The 18,690-nt window shown below is 42.2% G+C and overlaps 1 protein-coding gene across 1 annotated transcript; it reads right to left on the bottom strand.

The window, feature by feature from the left end:
• Positions 1 to 14,867: 14,867 nt before the first annotated feature.
• LOC131674695 (uncharacterized) lies at positions 14,868 to 15,791 on the bottom strand. Its single transcript, XM_058953526.1, has one exon. The coding sequence runs from the start codon at positions 15,789 to 15,791 to the stop codon at positions 14,868 to 14,870; it is 924 nt and encodes a 307-aa protein (XP_058809509.1).
• Positions 15,792 to 18,690: the final 2,899 nt, after the last annotated feature.

The raw sequence follows: 18,690 nt of genomic DNA on the forward strand, positions 1-18,690 counted from the left end.
ACCGCTTCTATCGATTCACGTGCCCTTATCAACCATACGCCAGATCAGCGATTGCCGAGAGTGCCAGATAGCCGTGACAGCTGCCTCCAAGGAGCCATCCAGCCACTAGCTGAAGGCCAAGCAGTGTGTGTGTGTGTGAGGTTTCGCCATCGAGGGCGAAACCACTCCGTGCGCGCATTCGCGACTCGCGAGCAAAACAAACAATACAAAAACTGTTCCGTGCTATGCGACTTGTCGTGGTTTTCTCCGATCGCCTGCAAGTAGAAGGTAAGCTGGCCAGCTTAATTTCGCGATCGCGATCATATGAATAATAATTTGATTCTAACATTCGATGCGTGCATTTAAGAGCGTCTCTATTAACAAAGAACAGCGAGCGTACCGGCAAAGCGTGTTGTCGACGAGCGAGCGTTCATGTAAACAAACGCGCGGGCCGACCTTTTGTAGATTTTGAGGGATAATAAAAGATCCAATTTATATTACTAACAAGTGTTTTCTTTGATTCTCTCATATCTTATAGCTTCCACTCACTCATTTTAGTATAGGTTATTAACAATTATTGGTTGACTGACGCATACTTTCTTGTGCTCTCCCGGATAAGTAGTGAGCATTGACAACTACGCGTGTCCTTTTAATATAATCGCGCGAATATAATAATTAAACGGTTTTACCTCGTTACAATTGATTACCCCATTTTACATTTAAATAAATTTGTTTCTTCAATGTCAGCGATTTTTGGCCTGTAGCTACTTTAATAACATGTCCACTAATCGGAAGAGTTGGTTTATCCTTAAATATCACTTAAGTTTTGATTGTAAAATTCCTCTGATATAGCAGAAATTTCACTACCCGAATCAAGTAGAGCTTTTACTGGAACATTGTCTAATAAAAGGAATATTTCAGGACAAATTAATTAATTAATTCTACCCCCATTTTTTTATCATTATTTGATAATTCATCGTGAATTTCACGTCTAGAATCTTCAAAAATAGTTAATAATTCTTTTGATATTAAATTATTATTTGATTTTAATGTTGCAACTCGTTGCAAGCTTTTGCGTTTATCCGATTTCCGACAAGCAAGTAACATTTACTTGTTTCCCGAAGAAGTACTTGGTATATCTTGTAAAATCCGTTTTGTACTATTATTATTTTTATTCTTATTTACTTTATTATTTTTATGAATTGACTTATTATTTTCAATAGTTATACTGTTTATTTGTTGTTCTACGCCGCTATCTTTTTGAGTATGACGTGAACTAATGTAATCATCATTATCTAGAGAAGATAAGATTTTAAAAAATTCCGAAGTCTTTTTTATGTGTCTGGCTTGAACTAATAAACGTACGAGGTGTGATCAAAAAGTAAGGTGAATTTTTATTTTTCTCAAAAAATATTTATTTATTCATCAATTTTTATTTTATCTCCTTCAAAGTAATCCCCCTCGGATATAATGCACTTGTGCCAACGCTTTTTCCAATCCTCAAAGCATTTCAAAAAATCATTTTTTGTGATCTTGTTTAGTTCATCCTTCGATGCCGTCTTTATCTCCTCAATCGATAGGACCGTTACAATATTATAATAAAGTTATATAATTATATGTTATTTTATAGAATATATGATAATTTATACTTTACAATATACAACATCAGCTTCAACTTGCGACAAAAACAGATTTGTACTATTCTTTTGTTCTCTTGTTTTGGCAACAGAAGCAAGTAAATTTTCTCTAGCAGTAATTACTTTTTTTGCAAATTTTCCTTTTCGTTTTCCTCGAGTGTAGTGAATAACTTTTGAAGGCATTTTTATTGCACATAAAATTTGTCAATAACAAACATAGCCTTCAAAGTTTTACAGTCGCCTTATAAACAATAAGAAGGGCTTCTATCCGCGGCAACCGCGCGCGTCTGCTGTGAATTCCGACTCAAAGCATTAAATGCGTCTGCGTAGGAAGTTCTCTAGTCAACTGAGAATCTCGGATGACGCAGCTGAAACGAACGTCAGTAGAGAGCTACCTTGAGTAACAGCAACAGTGACGCCTATATACGAGGTGTGATCAAAAAGTAAGGTGAATTTTGAAATTTAGCGGGCTACGTCCGTTCGATCTTCGACTTTTTTATTTGGTTATGTCGGTACACTCGTCTAGAACATACGTTCCAAATTTCAGCTTTGTAGTATGTTTGGTTTGTTTGTGAGAGACATCAAGGTTAGAAGTGTTTTGCGTGCTCCACGATTTGCTGCTGTCTAAAAACATGGATCAAAGAGTTTGCATTAAATTTTGTGTGAAAAATGGAATCAAATGTTCCAAAACACTTGAAATGCTGAAAGTGGCATACGGTGAGTCTACTTTAAGCCAAAAAAATGTTTACAAGTGGTATAAACTCTTCCAAGAAGGCCGAGAAGACACCGACGACGAACCTCGTTCTGGACGCCCCAGCACATCAACAACTGATGAGAATGTTGAAGAAGTGAAGAAAATAGTGTTGGGAAATCGTCGAATTACCATTAGAGAAATTGCTGATGATATTGGCATCTCATTTGGTTCGTGCCAATCAATTTTGACGAGTGTTTTAGACATGAGACGTGTGTCAGCGAAGTTTGTTCCGAAATTGCTCAATTTCGACCAAAAGAAACGTCGCATGAGCATCGCCCAAGAGTTACTGAATGACGTCAACGATGATCCAGATTTACTCAACAGGGTTATAACAGGTGACGAAACATGGGTATACGGTTATGACGTCGAGACTAAGACTCAATCGTCCCAGTGGAGGCATTCTGGATCACCAAGACCAAAAAAGCACGCCAAGTTCGATCAAATGTAAAGGTTTTGCTTACAGTTTTCTTTGACTGCAGGGGCGTGGTGCATCATGAGTTCTTGCCACAGGGTAGAACAGTAAATAAGGAATATTACCTGCAAGTTATGCCTAATTTGCGCGAAGCAATCCGCCAGAAACGTCCGAATTTGTGGAAAAATAAAAATTGTCTTTTGCACCATGATAACGCCCCTGCTCACACATCGTTGCTTGTGTGCGAATTTTTGGCTAAAACCAACACAGTAACGATGCCACAGGCACCGTATTCCCCAGATCTGGCCCCCTGTGACTTCTTCTTGTTCCCAAAACTGAAGAGGCCCATGAAAGGACGGCGTTTTGCCACGATTGAGGAGATAAAGACGGCATCGAAGGATGAACTAAACAAGATCACAAAAAATGATTTTTTGAAATGCTTTGAGGATTGGAAAAAGCGTTGGCACAAGTGCATTATATCCGAGGGGGATTACTTTGAAGGAGATAAAATAAAAATTGATGAATAAATAAATATTTTTTGAGAAAAATAAAAATTCACCTTACTTTTTGATCACACATCGTATATATATTATCCTCATATTGTCAAGGCCTTCTTTTATTGACATGTTTGTGCCTACTTATGTATCCATATTGTAATCTGTTAAGCAATAAAAGTCATTTTGGGAAAAAAAAATACTGCGATTGCGTATAAAATGCGAGCGAAATAAAGCGTCCTATAAATTTAAGTTAGAAAATGGAAATGTGTAATGTAGCTATCAAATATGTATAAAATATGTACAAAATGGCGTTTCCAATCGACCTTCTCTAATCATTAAAATAAGACATTAACCATTGAGGTAACCTCTCTATAGGAAATAAAAATTTAATATTACTTTTAATTTAATAGTTGAATTAATTGAATTAGCAGTTGTTTTAATAAAGGTTCATATATTGATTCAATAAGGTAATATTATTGATTCAACGTGATTCATATGTTGATTCAATAATATAATATTATTGATTCAACGTGATTCCGATACTGGTTCAATAATGTAATATTATTGATTCAACATAAATGACTATCGAACTAACAGCTTTAGATTTTCAAATCAACCGCCTCTGGTTTACCATATTAATTGCGTCTGATTAATTGAATTGAAAATAAAGACTATTGAAAGGGGTGAGGTGAGCAGGAAATAATAGTATAAGTTTTCTTAGTTTTTTATTATTCAGGTTTACAATTATTAACTCCCGAGAGCAAGAATGAGCGACTTGCGCGCTTGCTGGCTGGACCAACAGTGATGGTTCTTTCATGCTCTGCCTCGCTCGGCGGAATCCTTCCGCTAGAGGCGCTACAGGTCTTCGGCAGGCAATGTTGGGGAAACTATCCGGAGATAAGATCTGCCAGCAGTCACACATGTCGCTCAAACTTTTACATAATTTACAGCACTATATAACTTATCTAATACCCTGGTTCATGTGTCGCGCATATGGTTGTCGCTTGGGTCACAGCACGCTTGCCGAACGAAAGGTTTTAGAAAACAACCGCGGAAATCTTTTACCCTTCTATACTCAGTCCGGACGCGAGTTTCTTCGTTTGCCCCTCCATTCGGTCTTTCGCCCTCACTCTCGCTTATCCGCTCCCTTGTCTGCTTGCCTGCCGGTCTAGGGTAACATGTGATTACCCTTCCCGTATTTACGCAACTTACGTAACGCTGATTGTTGCTCAACTGTTCAGCCTCCAGGAGATAACTCCTCAAAGCTGATGGGGCATCACGGCCACGAGTACGCCTTCCAAGCGCTCGCGCACGTCCATGAGCAAGACAAGGAGCGGCAAAAATTCGAGGCACGTACATTCAAACATCCCGGTTCCTTAATTCTAAACAACCGCGCACGAACTCGAGAACGGCTTACGACGCAGGGCTTCGAAGAACCAAAGAGGAATATGATGGGACACGTCTGTGTCACACGTGGCTCGCACTCGTTCATTACCGCTATCGCCACCGAGATCGCTCGAACTCTCGCCCCTCACAACCTTCACGCGCTGGTCAAATTTTATTGCTTTTCCCCAAAATTTGTCGCTTACGCCTCTCGAATACGGTTTGAGGGTCTTACTTTCGGCGTTTCTTACAACTATTGTCGGTATTTATCTGCGCGGTACAGTTAATTTGACCAACTTTTTTTCTCAGTGTGTACTCGTATAAGTACACTTCGGTTGGAAGACTCGCTTATTTGCTATATGTGTGTCGTTGCGCTTTGTAGTGGCGATATCGATGACGAGTGGCAGGCTGGACGTTAGTCTTGTTGCCTGAAATTTCGGAGGGTAAGTGCGCGGGAAAAAAAGCTACAAAAAACCCGCGAGACTAAATATCTAAGGGACAAAAGGGAAAGAGGAGTGGGTTCAGGGAGTAAGAAGGAGTGGGAAGGGGGGAGTACGCAATCGCAGTACCGAAAGTCGCTATGACAGTTCACTCGCAATGTTGTTGTATCGATGTCCAACCGGTCTTATATATGCACCAATCAGCTTTTCTGCCGCTCGCGAGTGAACTATAGGTTACTGGCCCCCTAGCTACTGGCCACCTAGCGGTCAACTGTATAAAAGGAAGAAAGAGAGAGAACGAATGAGCCTTTTATTATCAGGAAATATAAATCGCACTTTGCTCGCTGTTGTTTCTTATTTTTTCCCTCACGATCACCGTTTTAATTTCATTTTTCTTCGTCACGAGGGAGGGAGAGAGAGAGAGGCCAGACAGAGAGACAGAAAATATTACTTGATTGAAATTTTATACGCAACAGAAATTCGTAAAACACACCGAGCATCACAAACTATAGGATTAACGGTGCAAACTGATTTAGACTCTTATGGAGTATTTTGACAAAACATAAAAATATATACATATATAAGTATTGTTTTTCAATTTATTTATTTGAACAAGAAATATACATTTGCGAATTGGATAATTTATATAAATTATAAGAGTAAAGTCGACTTGTTGAATCTTTAAAAGATATTGGCGCAAACTCGTTAGTACGCTCCACCTGATATGCACAAAAATGATTGGAGTAGCAATTAATTGTAATTGTTTTGCAAAGGAAAATGATGTCTTGAGAATGATCATGATAAAAAATATGAATTATTTCCAAAAATAGTAATTTAGTTATTTCTGTTTTATGAGCTATGATCAAATTTGAAGCATAAGTACTTCCATATTTTTAAACCCACGACACTGGAACGTAATTATTCTTAACATCATTAGTTATTACATTTTTGAAATCTGAGTAATCTGGCAATAAATATATATTTTTTGCTATTGGTGTGCCACATTCTAGTCGTTCATCAAACCCATGGCTTATTAAAAATCTATAGTTCATTTTCATTTGATGTCTTTTGGCTAATGATAAAGAAATGTTAACTCTTGATGTAATGTTTTGTGCAATTTTTTAAAAATCTTTATGCTTTCCTTCAAAACGTATGCATGAAAACAAGCGAGGGGGCCTAATATTCTAATCATTTTAACGTAATGCAAAAGGTGATGAAGCTTCGGTTTCAGCGGTTCTTTACTAAGTTTTTGATAAAGTTTATGATGCGCTGATACCTGCTCTTGTAAGTTATCTATCATCTTATCAGTGAAAGTTGGTGACATAACTATCGAAATCAATTTACGTAAAGCAATATATAACTCCCAGGATTTACTATTACTTGCCACTAAATCTCCTATAAAGAAACTCAAATTATTTACTAAGAATAACATTTCTGATGCGCTCATAATAAGCTTTCGGTTCTGAATATTTTCAAATTTAATAACCGGTGTGATATTTTTGTTAATTTTTGTATGATAGTCACATTGCTCCATCCTTTTTTTCAATTGTAAATAAGTGAAATGTTTTTATATGAATATCAAATGATAGAGAATTATTGCTAATTTATATCTACAAATACCCTTCAACAAGTCATGCATAACGTCGAAGGAAACATGACGAAAAATATCAAAATCACATAAATTTTTAAAAATCGAATCTTGTTTGACACCATTTTTTTTTCTCAGCGACATCATGAATGTGCATTTCAGTGGAGCGTAAATATTTAACATTTTCTTTGATTTCAGTTTGACATTCATATTTGTTTATGTAACAAAGTCTACAAGGATATTTACTGTTAAAACTTTCATTAAAACCAAGAACGTTGTGCAGTTCGAGATTGTCTCCCGAAAAATTAAATAAATCAAAGTAAACGTTATAGACTGTACTCTCAACAATAATTTCAATGCCGTTATTTCGCAAATCATGTAATTGTTGTAGCACTGGGCTATAAAGTTTTGACAAAACTGTTGTTTTTTTATCGGATGATTTAGATAGCTGAAATAAAAATATGTTTTCGAGTAAGCTTGCATACTCCGGTGGTACACCACTGATGCAACAATATAACGCATGCATTTTATTTATGCCACTATGAGAACCAAGAGGGTTGTTGACTTCAAAGTCATCGCCATACACAGTTAACGGAAATACAATGTTTTTACCGAATTTTTGTTTCAATTCTCGCCATCTTTCACTTTTATATATTAAGCAAACGCATTCACATTCTTCCATTTTTTTTATATACTTAATAGTTAAAGAAAACACATTAGGTGGTTCTAGAAATTTTTTTAACAGTAGTTTTAGCGGTATCATCACAACTGTAATTTTTACCTGCTTGTGTTGTTTTTTATTCTGGAAATCCGTCTAGAGCGCAGTAAAGTTGAAACGTGGAACACTGTTGGTTCGATATAATGCAACTTTTTTAGAGTGTTTAATGTCCTGTGTATAGTTCTGTAGTTTTGAAATACATTTTTCATTATATTTAGAATATTTGTAATACTATTATCGGTGCCCTTGTCTCTACTTACAATTAATAATTTTTCAATAAAATTAATGTTATAAAAATTTTGGAACCCTAAAATGATTGACAATACGGTTTTTATAGGTAGGAACGCAATAGAATATAAATAGCTAACAAAAATATTAACTGCATTTGAAATATTTTCTTCGTCATATTTATCTAAATGTTTATTCAAGCTCTGGGCACTGTTATCAGTACATTCAGTCGCGTATCTCATGTAATTTCCAGACTGACATGTAACTTGAAAATCTACTGGCATTTCTAATTCTAAATTATTGATACTTACATCACTGTGTTTATTAATAACAATTTCAGAATTCGAATATAACAAACACGGTTCGCTCGAACACTTTTCATTAAAAGAATATTCATGCGATTTGAGATGTTTAATGAAGCTATTCACATTGCTAAATATCCTTTCTCAGTTACTCGCTTTACACTTTAATCTGTGGCAATTTCCCACATGTTTAATTTTTAAATGAACGTTAACATTTTTTATAATTGTAAATTCGCAGTCGCACAGTGGGCAATTAAACCTAGTCATATTGAATAATTAAAATAATTATATATATTTCAACATAAGATTATTTATGTTATTACTAAAATTTTTTGGCTGATTTATAGAATACAATAAATATTTCTAAATAAACTCAAAATAATCAACTTTTGAACTAAAAATTTTTTAAGTTTCATCACTAAGATAAAGTTCAATATAGTTAGAATTATAAGCTAAAATGTATCAGTTGATTTTGGGCAGACATCCTATATCATTTAATATTGCGTTAACATCGATAATAGATTTGTCCCATTTCATACGAAATTGGTACAGCCCAAGTTGCAGCAACAACCATATATGTTCACTTTGAGGCGTGTAACATGCGTTAAGTACATGAAAGGCTTTAAAGCACAAATCTAATGCAGCTCGCAAAGTGGATATCGCATGTACAATGTCATCTATACATATACGGAATCGACTTCGTACTCTCCTTCTTCTACGACAATAATGTATGGCTGAATTGTTATTCTTTTACTTCGAGCGTACTGGTGTCGTTCAATCTTTGCTTTATCAATATCACCGTGTACCTATAATATATGAAACATGAATTGAACTATTTGACAAACACATGAAAAATTATTATAAGGAATATATCAAACACATTAAAAAACTATAAACGTTCTATCTATCAAAAACTATCAATATATTAGAAAATATTGAAATTCAACCTTCACACGCATTACAATCCCTTCCAAACTTTCTACAGCAGAAGGTTTCCATTTTTTCTTCCCTCCTATAGGAATTCTTGCAGTTAACGGAAGAATCATACACAGAAGCATTAATCGGACCAATGTTCCGTCATCTGTAAACACATTTTTTTTATAATGGTGCAAATTTAACAATAAAAATATAAGGAAAATAATCTTTTCATTACCGTCTTTCAAATCTTTTCTTTCAAGCATTCCTATCAAGAAATCTGTGGTTTCATCTTTTCTCAAAGGCTTTGATTCTAATGCTCTATTGAAAAATGATCCAAAAGAATCAATGCAATTCAGTTTATCCGTATATTTTCTATGTGAAAAGTCTTCTAAGATTAGGAGATAACCATTTGGACACTTTAAAATCGGCCACTCTTCATACACACTAGATATTTTATTTTTCAGTATAGTATCCACTTGATTGCGCCTATAATCAGCAGTGATTTTCCAGTGCTTTTCAGTTGCTTCCCATGGTTTCTCTTGACTTTTCAACCAGTCAATTTTTTCAATCTCTTGGGTCACTATGAAGTCAACATCATCTTGATCGACTGGCTCAGGAATTTTCTTCGATTCATGAAATATCTGTAATTTCTTAAGGTTTTGATATTTATTTAACAGCTTCCCCTTAGGATGTTTTTGTATGCCTGTAGCTGAATCATTTTTACGCACTCGTGGTGCATAATAGACAAGTGCACATTTTTTAGGAAAAACATTCACTATCTTGTGACTAAGTATTTTAAAGTCATTTTCATTCAATTTTCTGAAACAAACGTGTGGCATTACTATATAATTAACCAAATCATCCATCAGTAACAACTTATGATTTACCTATTACAAATGTTCATAACACCAGTAACAACGAAGTGGACAAGTCTTTTTCTCTGACCAGGTCTTATGAAATTCTTAGCTTTTTGCCAAGCAACAATTTGTTTGCCTTCAAATGTACTATTCAAAATTTCTTTTATATTTACATAATCTATTGAAAATATGTGATCTGTATTGCAACGATTATTTATATCAATATTTTCATTTTGTTCCTCACTAATAGAGTCATCAATATCGTTTGTACTTTGAAATGATAAATAGATTTATCAGAATTAAATTTTATAAAGACGTGTAAAAGAAGACATTTATTCAAATTGGCATATCGGTATGCGCATAGCTTGGTATAATGCATGCATGCATGTTTGCCTATTTTTATGTTTTCTAGGTTATGCCCGACTTTTAGTTTGAGTGAATTTTAATAACGTTTTGATTTATAACGTAAATCAGTACTTACAGTTCCTTTTTGTGCAAAAAACTGAGCAACTTTCTCTGTAAAATTATTCAACTGTTCTGCGGGGACAAAATTTATAATACGTTCCGCGTGTCGGTCAACAACACAGCAATATCGTCGAATGGCTTATCTAGGAAGAATCGACGATGCATAATAAAAATCTTATAGGATGATATGCATAAAAAAAACACTCTTACCTTCAAAATTTTCAATTAAATCACTGTAGCCGATAGCTTGCAAAACGCCTGATAAAATAGATCGATCAGCCATGATAACTGCATACCAAATACCAAACCAACTTACACTTTTAAGGAACGTAAACAAACCGGTATGTTGCCGGCTTCCCGCGCGTGACGTGACCCGCATGCGCGATACATGAAATGATGGTGTTATTTGTTTACTGATGATGTAAACTTTTATAGTTAACGATGTTTTCCAAAAAATTGGAAATTAATTGCAATTAATAATCAACAGCGACGTTCATAAGTTATAGTCCAACAAATAATTTATAAATTATAATTTAATACATAATTTCCAATATTTACAATGATTTATATATACCGCCCAGTGAAAAAAATATCATTTCAAGGTCATATGGTTATTTGAATGAAAGAAATTTTCTTTTCAATGGAATACTCATTTGTTCCAATGAAGTATTTTTTAATTTAATAGGGGAACTAAATAAATTAGTAGACTACTTGTCAATACTATCAATACTTGCGATTGGTTTGAATATAAAATTCAATTGTTGCGAAGGATTTTTCAGATTCAATTTATATACTTTGTGTCAATTGCTTCATAATACATAAACATTAACAAATCAACTAAAATTTTTGTCACATCAACGAATGATAGTTTGTCTCAACATATCGCCTTTTGTTACAATAGAATTTCCATTCATCCAATGGTGCTTATTTGATGTTTAGAATTGATTTTCGGGATCCTATCAACTATACTTATAGGAATTATTTCAATATGGTAATATAGAAAATCAACTAAAGTGCTTGTTCTTTCAAACAATACGATTTTGTTTCAATATTGTATCGATTATTTCAATAAAATATCAGTTCTTTCAATGGTACTGGCGCAGTTGACTATATTTTTGGAGATGGATTCGGCGGAAATAATAATGTGTAGGCTGGAGGCTGAGAAAATACGTTAATATTTATTAATCTTAAACCTACACGCAATATTTGGCTACAATTTGGTGAGCAAGCTCGAGACATGTGCGCGCGCTCGAGACCTTGTCGTATTGTACAAGAGAGAGGAAGTTCCGTGGCGTCAACGACTGCTTGCGCCGGTGCTGCCGCGGAGCGGAGACGACGCGTGGCGACTCGGCCTCCACAGCTATCCCCCCTTTAGAGACCTTCGTGTCTAAGGACGGAGGGAACGATACCCTTTTGCGGAGAATGGACGGGATGGCTTTGGACGGAGCGGGGTGCTGTGGCGCCGGTTCAGCTGGAGGTTGCAGCGTCTGTCTCTCTGGAGGAAACGGCGAGGTGTTGTCGTTGGACCGTGCCGCCGTGTCCGAGGTGTCTGGAACTTGCGGCTGCAACGGCGTCGCAGGGGGATGAGGGTCGCTGGCTGTTGGAGCGTTTTGAGCCTCTGGTGGTGTGAGTGCCCGCTCCTGCGAGGGTACCTGCGGCGACTCCTGCGGTGACTCCGCAGGCGCGGCGAAGTAGGCTGGCTTGAGTGCGTCAATTGAGACGGTCTTTTCCAGACCGTTTACCTTGATGACGTACCGCTTCTCATCCACGCGGCGTATGACTTGGTGAGGGCCGCTATAAGGTGGCTGCCGTGGCTTGCGGACAGCGTCGATTCTCTGGTAGACGTGGGTGCAGGAGTCGAGGTCTTTGAATTGGAAGATGCGGTATGTAGCGTGGTTGGCTGCTGGGACGGGACGCAAGGCTTCCATCAAGGATTTGAGGCGCTTTACGAACTCCGGGGCCTTGGCTGGCGCACTCTGGGCGACGAAAAATTCTCCTGGGAGCCGGAGGCTCGTGCCGTATATCATCTCTGCGGGTGAGGCTTCCAAGTCCTCCTTGAAAGCGTTGCGAAGTCCCAGCATGACGATGGGCAGCCTGGCTGGCCACGGGAAATCCTCTTGGCACATGAGCGCGGCTTTCAGCGTGCGGTAGAGGCGCTCGACCAATCCGTTGGCCTGTGGGTAATATGGTGTCGTGTGGACGTGTCGCGTGCCTGTGAGGCGGGCTAGAGCCTCGAAAAGTGCTGACTCGAATTGGATGCCCTGGTCCGATGTCAATGTGAGGGGGCAGCCGTAGTGCGCGATCCAGTGCTCGACGAGTGCTGTGGCTACCGTCTCGGCTGTCATGTTGGGCAGGGGCACTGCGACCGGCCATCTGCTGAATCGGTCGACGATGGTGAGGCAGTGGCGCAGTCCGTTGACCGGTGGAAGCGTGAGGTCGAGGTGCACGTGGTCGAAATGATTGCCTGTTGCACTGAAAGCTCCGAGCGCCGCGCATTGTGTCTGCTGACCTTTGCGCGTTGACATGGATCGCAAGCTCGTGCCCAACTGTAGGCGTCCTTCCTCACGTGCGGCCAGATGAATTTGGCTGCGATCGCCCGTGCCGTTGCTCGTGGGCTGGGATGTGCAGGCAAGTGGTGCACGTTGAAAGCCTGGCGTCTGAGCGGAGCGGGCAGATACGGCTTGACCGTGCCCTCTGTGACGTTGCACGCCACACTAGCGCCTTCGATGTGGAGCACCTGCAAATCGAGAGCGCCACTCTCGAGGAGATGTGGGAGGTCGCTGTCAAGCTGCTGGGCCTTCTCGATGTCTTGAGCGCGCAGGCCGGATGGCATGCTGATCGTGCAGACGCGGGACAGAGTGTCGGCCACAACATTGTCCTCTCCCTTGATGTGCTGGAAGGTGACATTGAACTGCAGGATGAAGTCAAGGTGTCTTTGTTGCCTGGGCGAGGCCTTGTGCGATGACTGGCAGCTCGCGTAGATGAGGGGCTTGTGATCGGTCCTGAGCACGAAAGTCCTGGCCTCCAGAAAGCTCTGAAAATGCTTGACTACTTCAAAGGCTGCCAAGAGCTCCCTGTCGTAGGTGCTATAATTTTTCTCCGTGCTGGTCAGCTTTCTGGAGAAAAAGGCCACTGGGTAGTGCCTCCCACCAATGATCTGCTCGAGGGCTGCGCCGACTGCCGTATCCGAAGCGTCTGTTGACAGACGAGTGAAGTGTCCGGTGCGAGGAAAGAGCTGCTGGTGGCGTCTCGCAGCGCTCGCTTGCATGCGAGGAGAGCTTCAACCTGGGCTGCGGACCAGCCCTTCAGCTTGGCCTTCTTTTGTTTGGGCGCGCCTCGAAGTAGGTTGTCAAGCGGCACCTGGAGTAGCGCTGCGTTGGGCACGCAGTGGCGGTAGTAGTTTACCGCGCCTAGGAAGCTGCGGAGCTCCTGGAACGTTTGGGGGGTTGGAATGCGGTTGATCGCTTCGACCTTGTGCGGTGGAGGGCTTGAACCCATCCTTGCTGATAGTGAAACCTAGAAAAGTGGCTTCCTGCTGGGCGATTTGGCACTTGTCCAGATTAATGCATAGTCCCGCTTCAAGCAGCACCTGAAACAGCTGGCGTAGGTGGTCTAGGTGTTCCTCGTGGGTCTTGGAGCGGACGATGATATCGTCCATGTAGGGTCGGCAGAAAGGCAAGCGGCGAAGCAACGAATCCATAAGACGTTGGAGAGTTTGCGTTGCGTTGCGCAGGCCGAGCGGCAGGACCAGGAACTCGTACAGGCCGAAGGGCGTGATGATGGCCGTTTTGGCGATGTCCTCCTCTGCCATGGGTACCTGGTAGAAAACTCGTCGGAGGTCGATCACTGAGAACACGACGCCTCCGTGACAGTCGTGGAGGAGGTGTTCGATGACCGGCAGCGAGTAGCGATCGGGTTCCGTGATTGCGTTGAGGCGGCGGTAGTCACCTGTGATCCGGAGTTTGCTGCTGCCGTCGCGCTTGTTCACCAGGTGCAGAGAGCTGGCCCATTGGCTGGATGAGGGCCGAATGATACCGGCGTCCAGGAGCTTCTGTATGGCCAGCTTGGCCTGCTGCAGCCGAGCGCCGTGCAAAGGCCGCGCACGATCGTGCACCGGTGGTGCCGTCGTGCGTATGAAGTGCGTGACTGGAGCACCGTTGAGAGCGACCCTGCGGTGGCTGGGCTTTGCGAGGTCGGCGAACTCCACCAACAGCGTGTCGAACGCGCTCCTGGTCGCCCAGTCACCGGCTGGATCGTGTAGGATGGCCACGGAGTGCTGGACTGCTGCCGCAGCTTGGCCCCGGGCGCTGAGTGACGTGGTCGAGTCTGTGAGCCGCTCGTTCTTGACGTCCACCAGAAGACCTGCGTGGGCTAGCAGGTCGGCGCCGATGATGGGACCTGGGACGTCGGCGATGACGAAAGGCCACTTGCAATCTCGACGGAGGCCCAGGTCGAGGGAGCGCATGGTGCGCCCGTACGTGGCGATGGGCGTGGAGTTGGCAGCTACCAGGGTGAGGGGCTGTTTGAGCAGCGCCCGTGTGCTGTCCTTGACTGCCGAACGGGATAGCAAGGAGACGACGGATCCTGAGTCCACGAGGTAGGTTAATCCGTTGGACCTATCTCGCACATGTAGGCGGTTCTCATGGAGTGATTCGCTGCCGTGTGCCGCCGATACTGCCGGCAGCGTGGCTAGTTTTTTTGGAAAGTGCAGGAGCTGGTGCACTTGACCGCTTCGGCCCCGAAGCGCTGGTGGTAATAACAGTACCCACTCTGGGACGCTGGGGACTGGCCTCGGCTGCTGGGACCTCCTCGGCTGCGGCTACGACCTCGTCCACTGTTGGGCCGCTGTGCTATTGCATCCAGGACCAGCTTGGTTGTTGCAAGCAGCTGCGTCATGACAGCCGTGATGTTGGCCATCTCCTTGGCCAAGCTGGAGTCCGAGCGGTGTGGTGAGTTGTTGCGTGAGCTCGACGGGTGGAGTGCGGCCACGGAGAGTGACGTCGTCGTTGCCGCGGCTTGTGAGACCGGCACGAGGTCGAACATGCGGTCAGCCGCCTTGGCGATCTCGTCCAAGGTGGTGCCATCTAGTACGCTCAACACGGCAAGGGAGCTCCCGGGCAGAAGGTCGAGCCACTTGACCTTGAGAGCGCTGTCGGCCATGTTCGCCCCCGCGAGCGTGCGCATCTCCCAGAGGAGCTGAGAGGGTTTCTTACCCGCTGTGTTGATGCCGCTGAACAGCATGCGCAGCCGTTCGTCGGTCGTCTTTGCGAAGCGTTCGACGATCCTCGCCTTGATGAGGGCGTACTTGCCATCCGTGGGCGGGTTGCTGGTGACGTCAAGCAGCTCCTTGAGGACGTCGGGCTTGAGCGCAGCCACGACGAGGTTGTAGCGCCTCGAGTCGTCCTGCACGTTGTAGCAGTCGAAGAGCGATTCGACCTGGACGAACCAGGTTTCCGGCGAGAAATCCCAGAAATCGGGTAGCTTGCAGCGATTCGTCATGGCCTGGTTGCTGGCCAGGATCTGCTGCTGTTGGACCTGGAGCTGTCTGAGCTGGTCCGTCAGCGTCTGTGTATCGAGCACGGCTTGATTTCCCGGGGGTGGCGTGCCCACCATGTTGCACTTTTTTTTTCTTTGTTCGGAATATAATCGCACTTCACCTCACTCGCGGTTGCCGCGCGATTTTCGAGTTGCCTTGCGAAAGCGCGTGTCATGGGCCGATTGCAGATTTCGGCTCCACGAAGAGTCACTCCTGGTCGCGGCAAGCTTTTTGAGCGCCGTGTTATGCCCGCGGCTTGAGGACGTGACAGACTTCCGGCACGAGGCGTAGAAAACGCCACACGGGGCAGCGGTAAGCGTGATGGGGGCGGCGGCGTGGTGATTCGCTCGACCGCGTGGCGACAAAAAAAGATCCGCCCGAATCACGTCGGGGTCACCACTTTGGAGATGGATTCGGCGGAAATAATAATGTGTAGGCTGGAGGCTGAGAAAATACGTTAATATTTATTAATCTTAAACCTACACGCAATATTTGGCTACAATTTGGTGAGCAAGCTCGAGACATGTGCGCGCGCTCGAGACCTTGTCGTATTGTACAAGAGAGAGGAAGTTCCGTGGCGTCAACGACTGCTTGCGCCGGTGCTGCCGCGGAGCGGAGACGACGCGTGGGGACTCGGCCTCCACATATTTAACTGCGCGGCACAGTTGATTTGACTACTTTTTTTTCTTAGTGTAGAAGACTTACTTTGTACTTTATAAATAAATTTAGAGAGAGTAAAATATTATAGAATGAAAATCTATGTCTTGTGTCCTTTATTTTCAATCAACATTTATCAACAAGTCTCGAATTTGAGAATGTAGGTTAAATATTAACAAACTATCAGTACAGTAAATAGTGCTTCATGTTTCATAGAATCTTATAGAAAGTTTTGTTCGATTCTTAATATTCTTACACTAATGATTAATTTAATTAGCGCGTTTGGGGAATTATCGTTTTCATACTCCCACAAGCCACGCAATGGGCCCGTGTCCGAGCGCCGTGTCACAAATTATTTTAAAGGGGAAGGTATGGGAGGCTCTTTCGCTCCACTGTAGCAGTGACGATGGGCCTTGTCACGAAATTGGCGTGTTGGGTGTTAAATCGAAAGGAAGGGAATAACGGGCGAACACAATGAATATTCTCAATAACCTTTAACTATATCGTATTTATTCTCAAAACGTTTCACAATTAAAGAGAGGCGACGCGGATTTACGCGTCGTCCTTTGCGGCAGCGTGCCTTCGCTCGTGCCGACAAATGCACGGGGGCACGGTACAATAAGTTGAGAGGAACTTAAAGGAGGGTCTCGCCGTTCTCGCCTTTTTTCGCTGTGCTTGCAGATGATCGCGAGCACCTCGCCGACGCGTCGCGCACTCGCGAACAGAGAGAGATAGAGAGAGAGAGGGAGAGAGAGAGAGACGATCTGACCTGATGAAGGCTGCTGGCAGGAAAGCCAGGCTAGTAGTGCAGGCAGGTTGACGGCAGGCTCAGATGAAGTCCTATGAGCCTTGGGTGTCACTGGGAATTCTCTCCTGGCCGCAATCTACTTGGCGTTGTATCGCTTCTTTGTCTCTCTGCTATACTATTCGGATTTTATAGCGCGCACGCTCTCGGCCGTCACAGTTGATCTTTCTTCCTCAAGATCTCGGCTCGAACACTCTACCCAACCGCTCGCTTACTCGCTACGCGTGACGCATCAATCTCTCTTTCTTCTTTTTGCCGCAGTTGTTCTCGCTACTAATTGGCTCCTAATGACGATGCCCGGCACAGGTATTTCCCCTGAAATAAAGTGGTGCGAGCATCGGTATCGGTTCTTGATTTCCACTACGCTCGCTAAGGCAACAGCGAAGAAGCGAGCTGCGCGCGAGAGAGAGAGAGAGAGAGAGCCAGACAGGGCCGGCCATTCCGGCTAGGGTCCCGTCACAACACAATCACAAATCACAATGGTCATTGAATTTAAATTGTAATGAAAATTAGCATAATGTTGTGTTTCAAAAGATCAGCGTAAAATAACTAGATGATACAAATTCAAAATTATGAATCGATTTAACAAATGTTTAAAAGTGTGGCGTATGTAGCGCAAGTCGTACGTTATTGTCGCTACCTGCGCCATGCAAACACATGCATCAATGAAAATTTGTTATATCGAAGTTCATATTTACACTCCCTCCCACTTACGCATAACTAGTTGCTGTATAATATTTTTTTTGTGCTATAATGTAGAAAACTACGAAAGTGACAATGAGAGTGACGACGACTTCAGCGACACGAGCAACATTTTAAGTAACGAAGTCGAGCAAAAAAGCCAGAAACCTAATGAGAAATTATTCCCTGGATCTCCGATTATTGTATTGGCCTTTGTAACGTGTTTAGCTGCCATCAAACTACGCCACGGTTTAAGTAAAGTTTGCATAGATGACATTCTTAAATTAATTGCAATATGTTGCATCGTGCCACACAGCTGTCCAATGACATATTATAAATTAGAACAACATTTTACCAGTCAACAAACACATTTTAATAAGCATTATTATTCTCAAAACTGTCAAGCACCGCTGAATAGCATAGATAATAACGTTGATAACGATGAGTCAATAAAAAACGATGTAATTTTCCAAATGGATGAGTAGGTAAACTAGAGAGACCTTAGCTCACTGACAAGGGAACATTCCCAACCGTCCACCTTCAATTTTGTTGCAATTGAAATATGTTTTACTTTATAAAAAATAAGACACATATTTTTTTTATCCACGGAATAAGCTATCTGTTTTCACAACCACCCTCAAAAGTCACCCCTAAAAACAGTTAAACAGCAGTAACTTTGGTTATAATGAATCTTTTTTGACGAAACAAAATTGAAAAAATTTCTTACTAAAAAATAACAAAACCGTATAGTTTTAGACTCGAGGGGTTGCAACCCCTACAACGTACATGGGAAAAACTACATTTTTGAGTGGATTTTTCGTGTACAGAATTAC

Source organism: Phymastichus coffea, unplaced genomic scaffold (assembly GCF_024137745.1).
Source record: "Phymastichus coffea isolate CEN01 unplaced genomic scaffold, Cenicafe_Pcof_1.1 PCOF00014, whole genome shotgun sequence".
NCBI lineage: Eukaryota > Metazoa > Arthropoda > Insecta > Hymenoptera > Eulophidae > Phymastichus > Phymastichus coffea.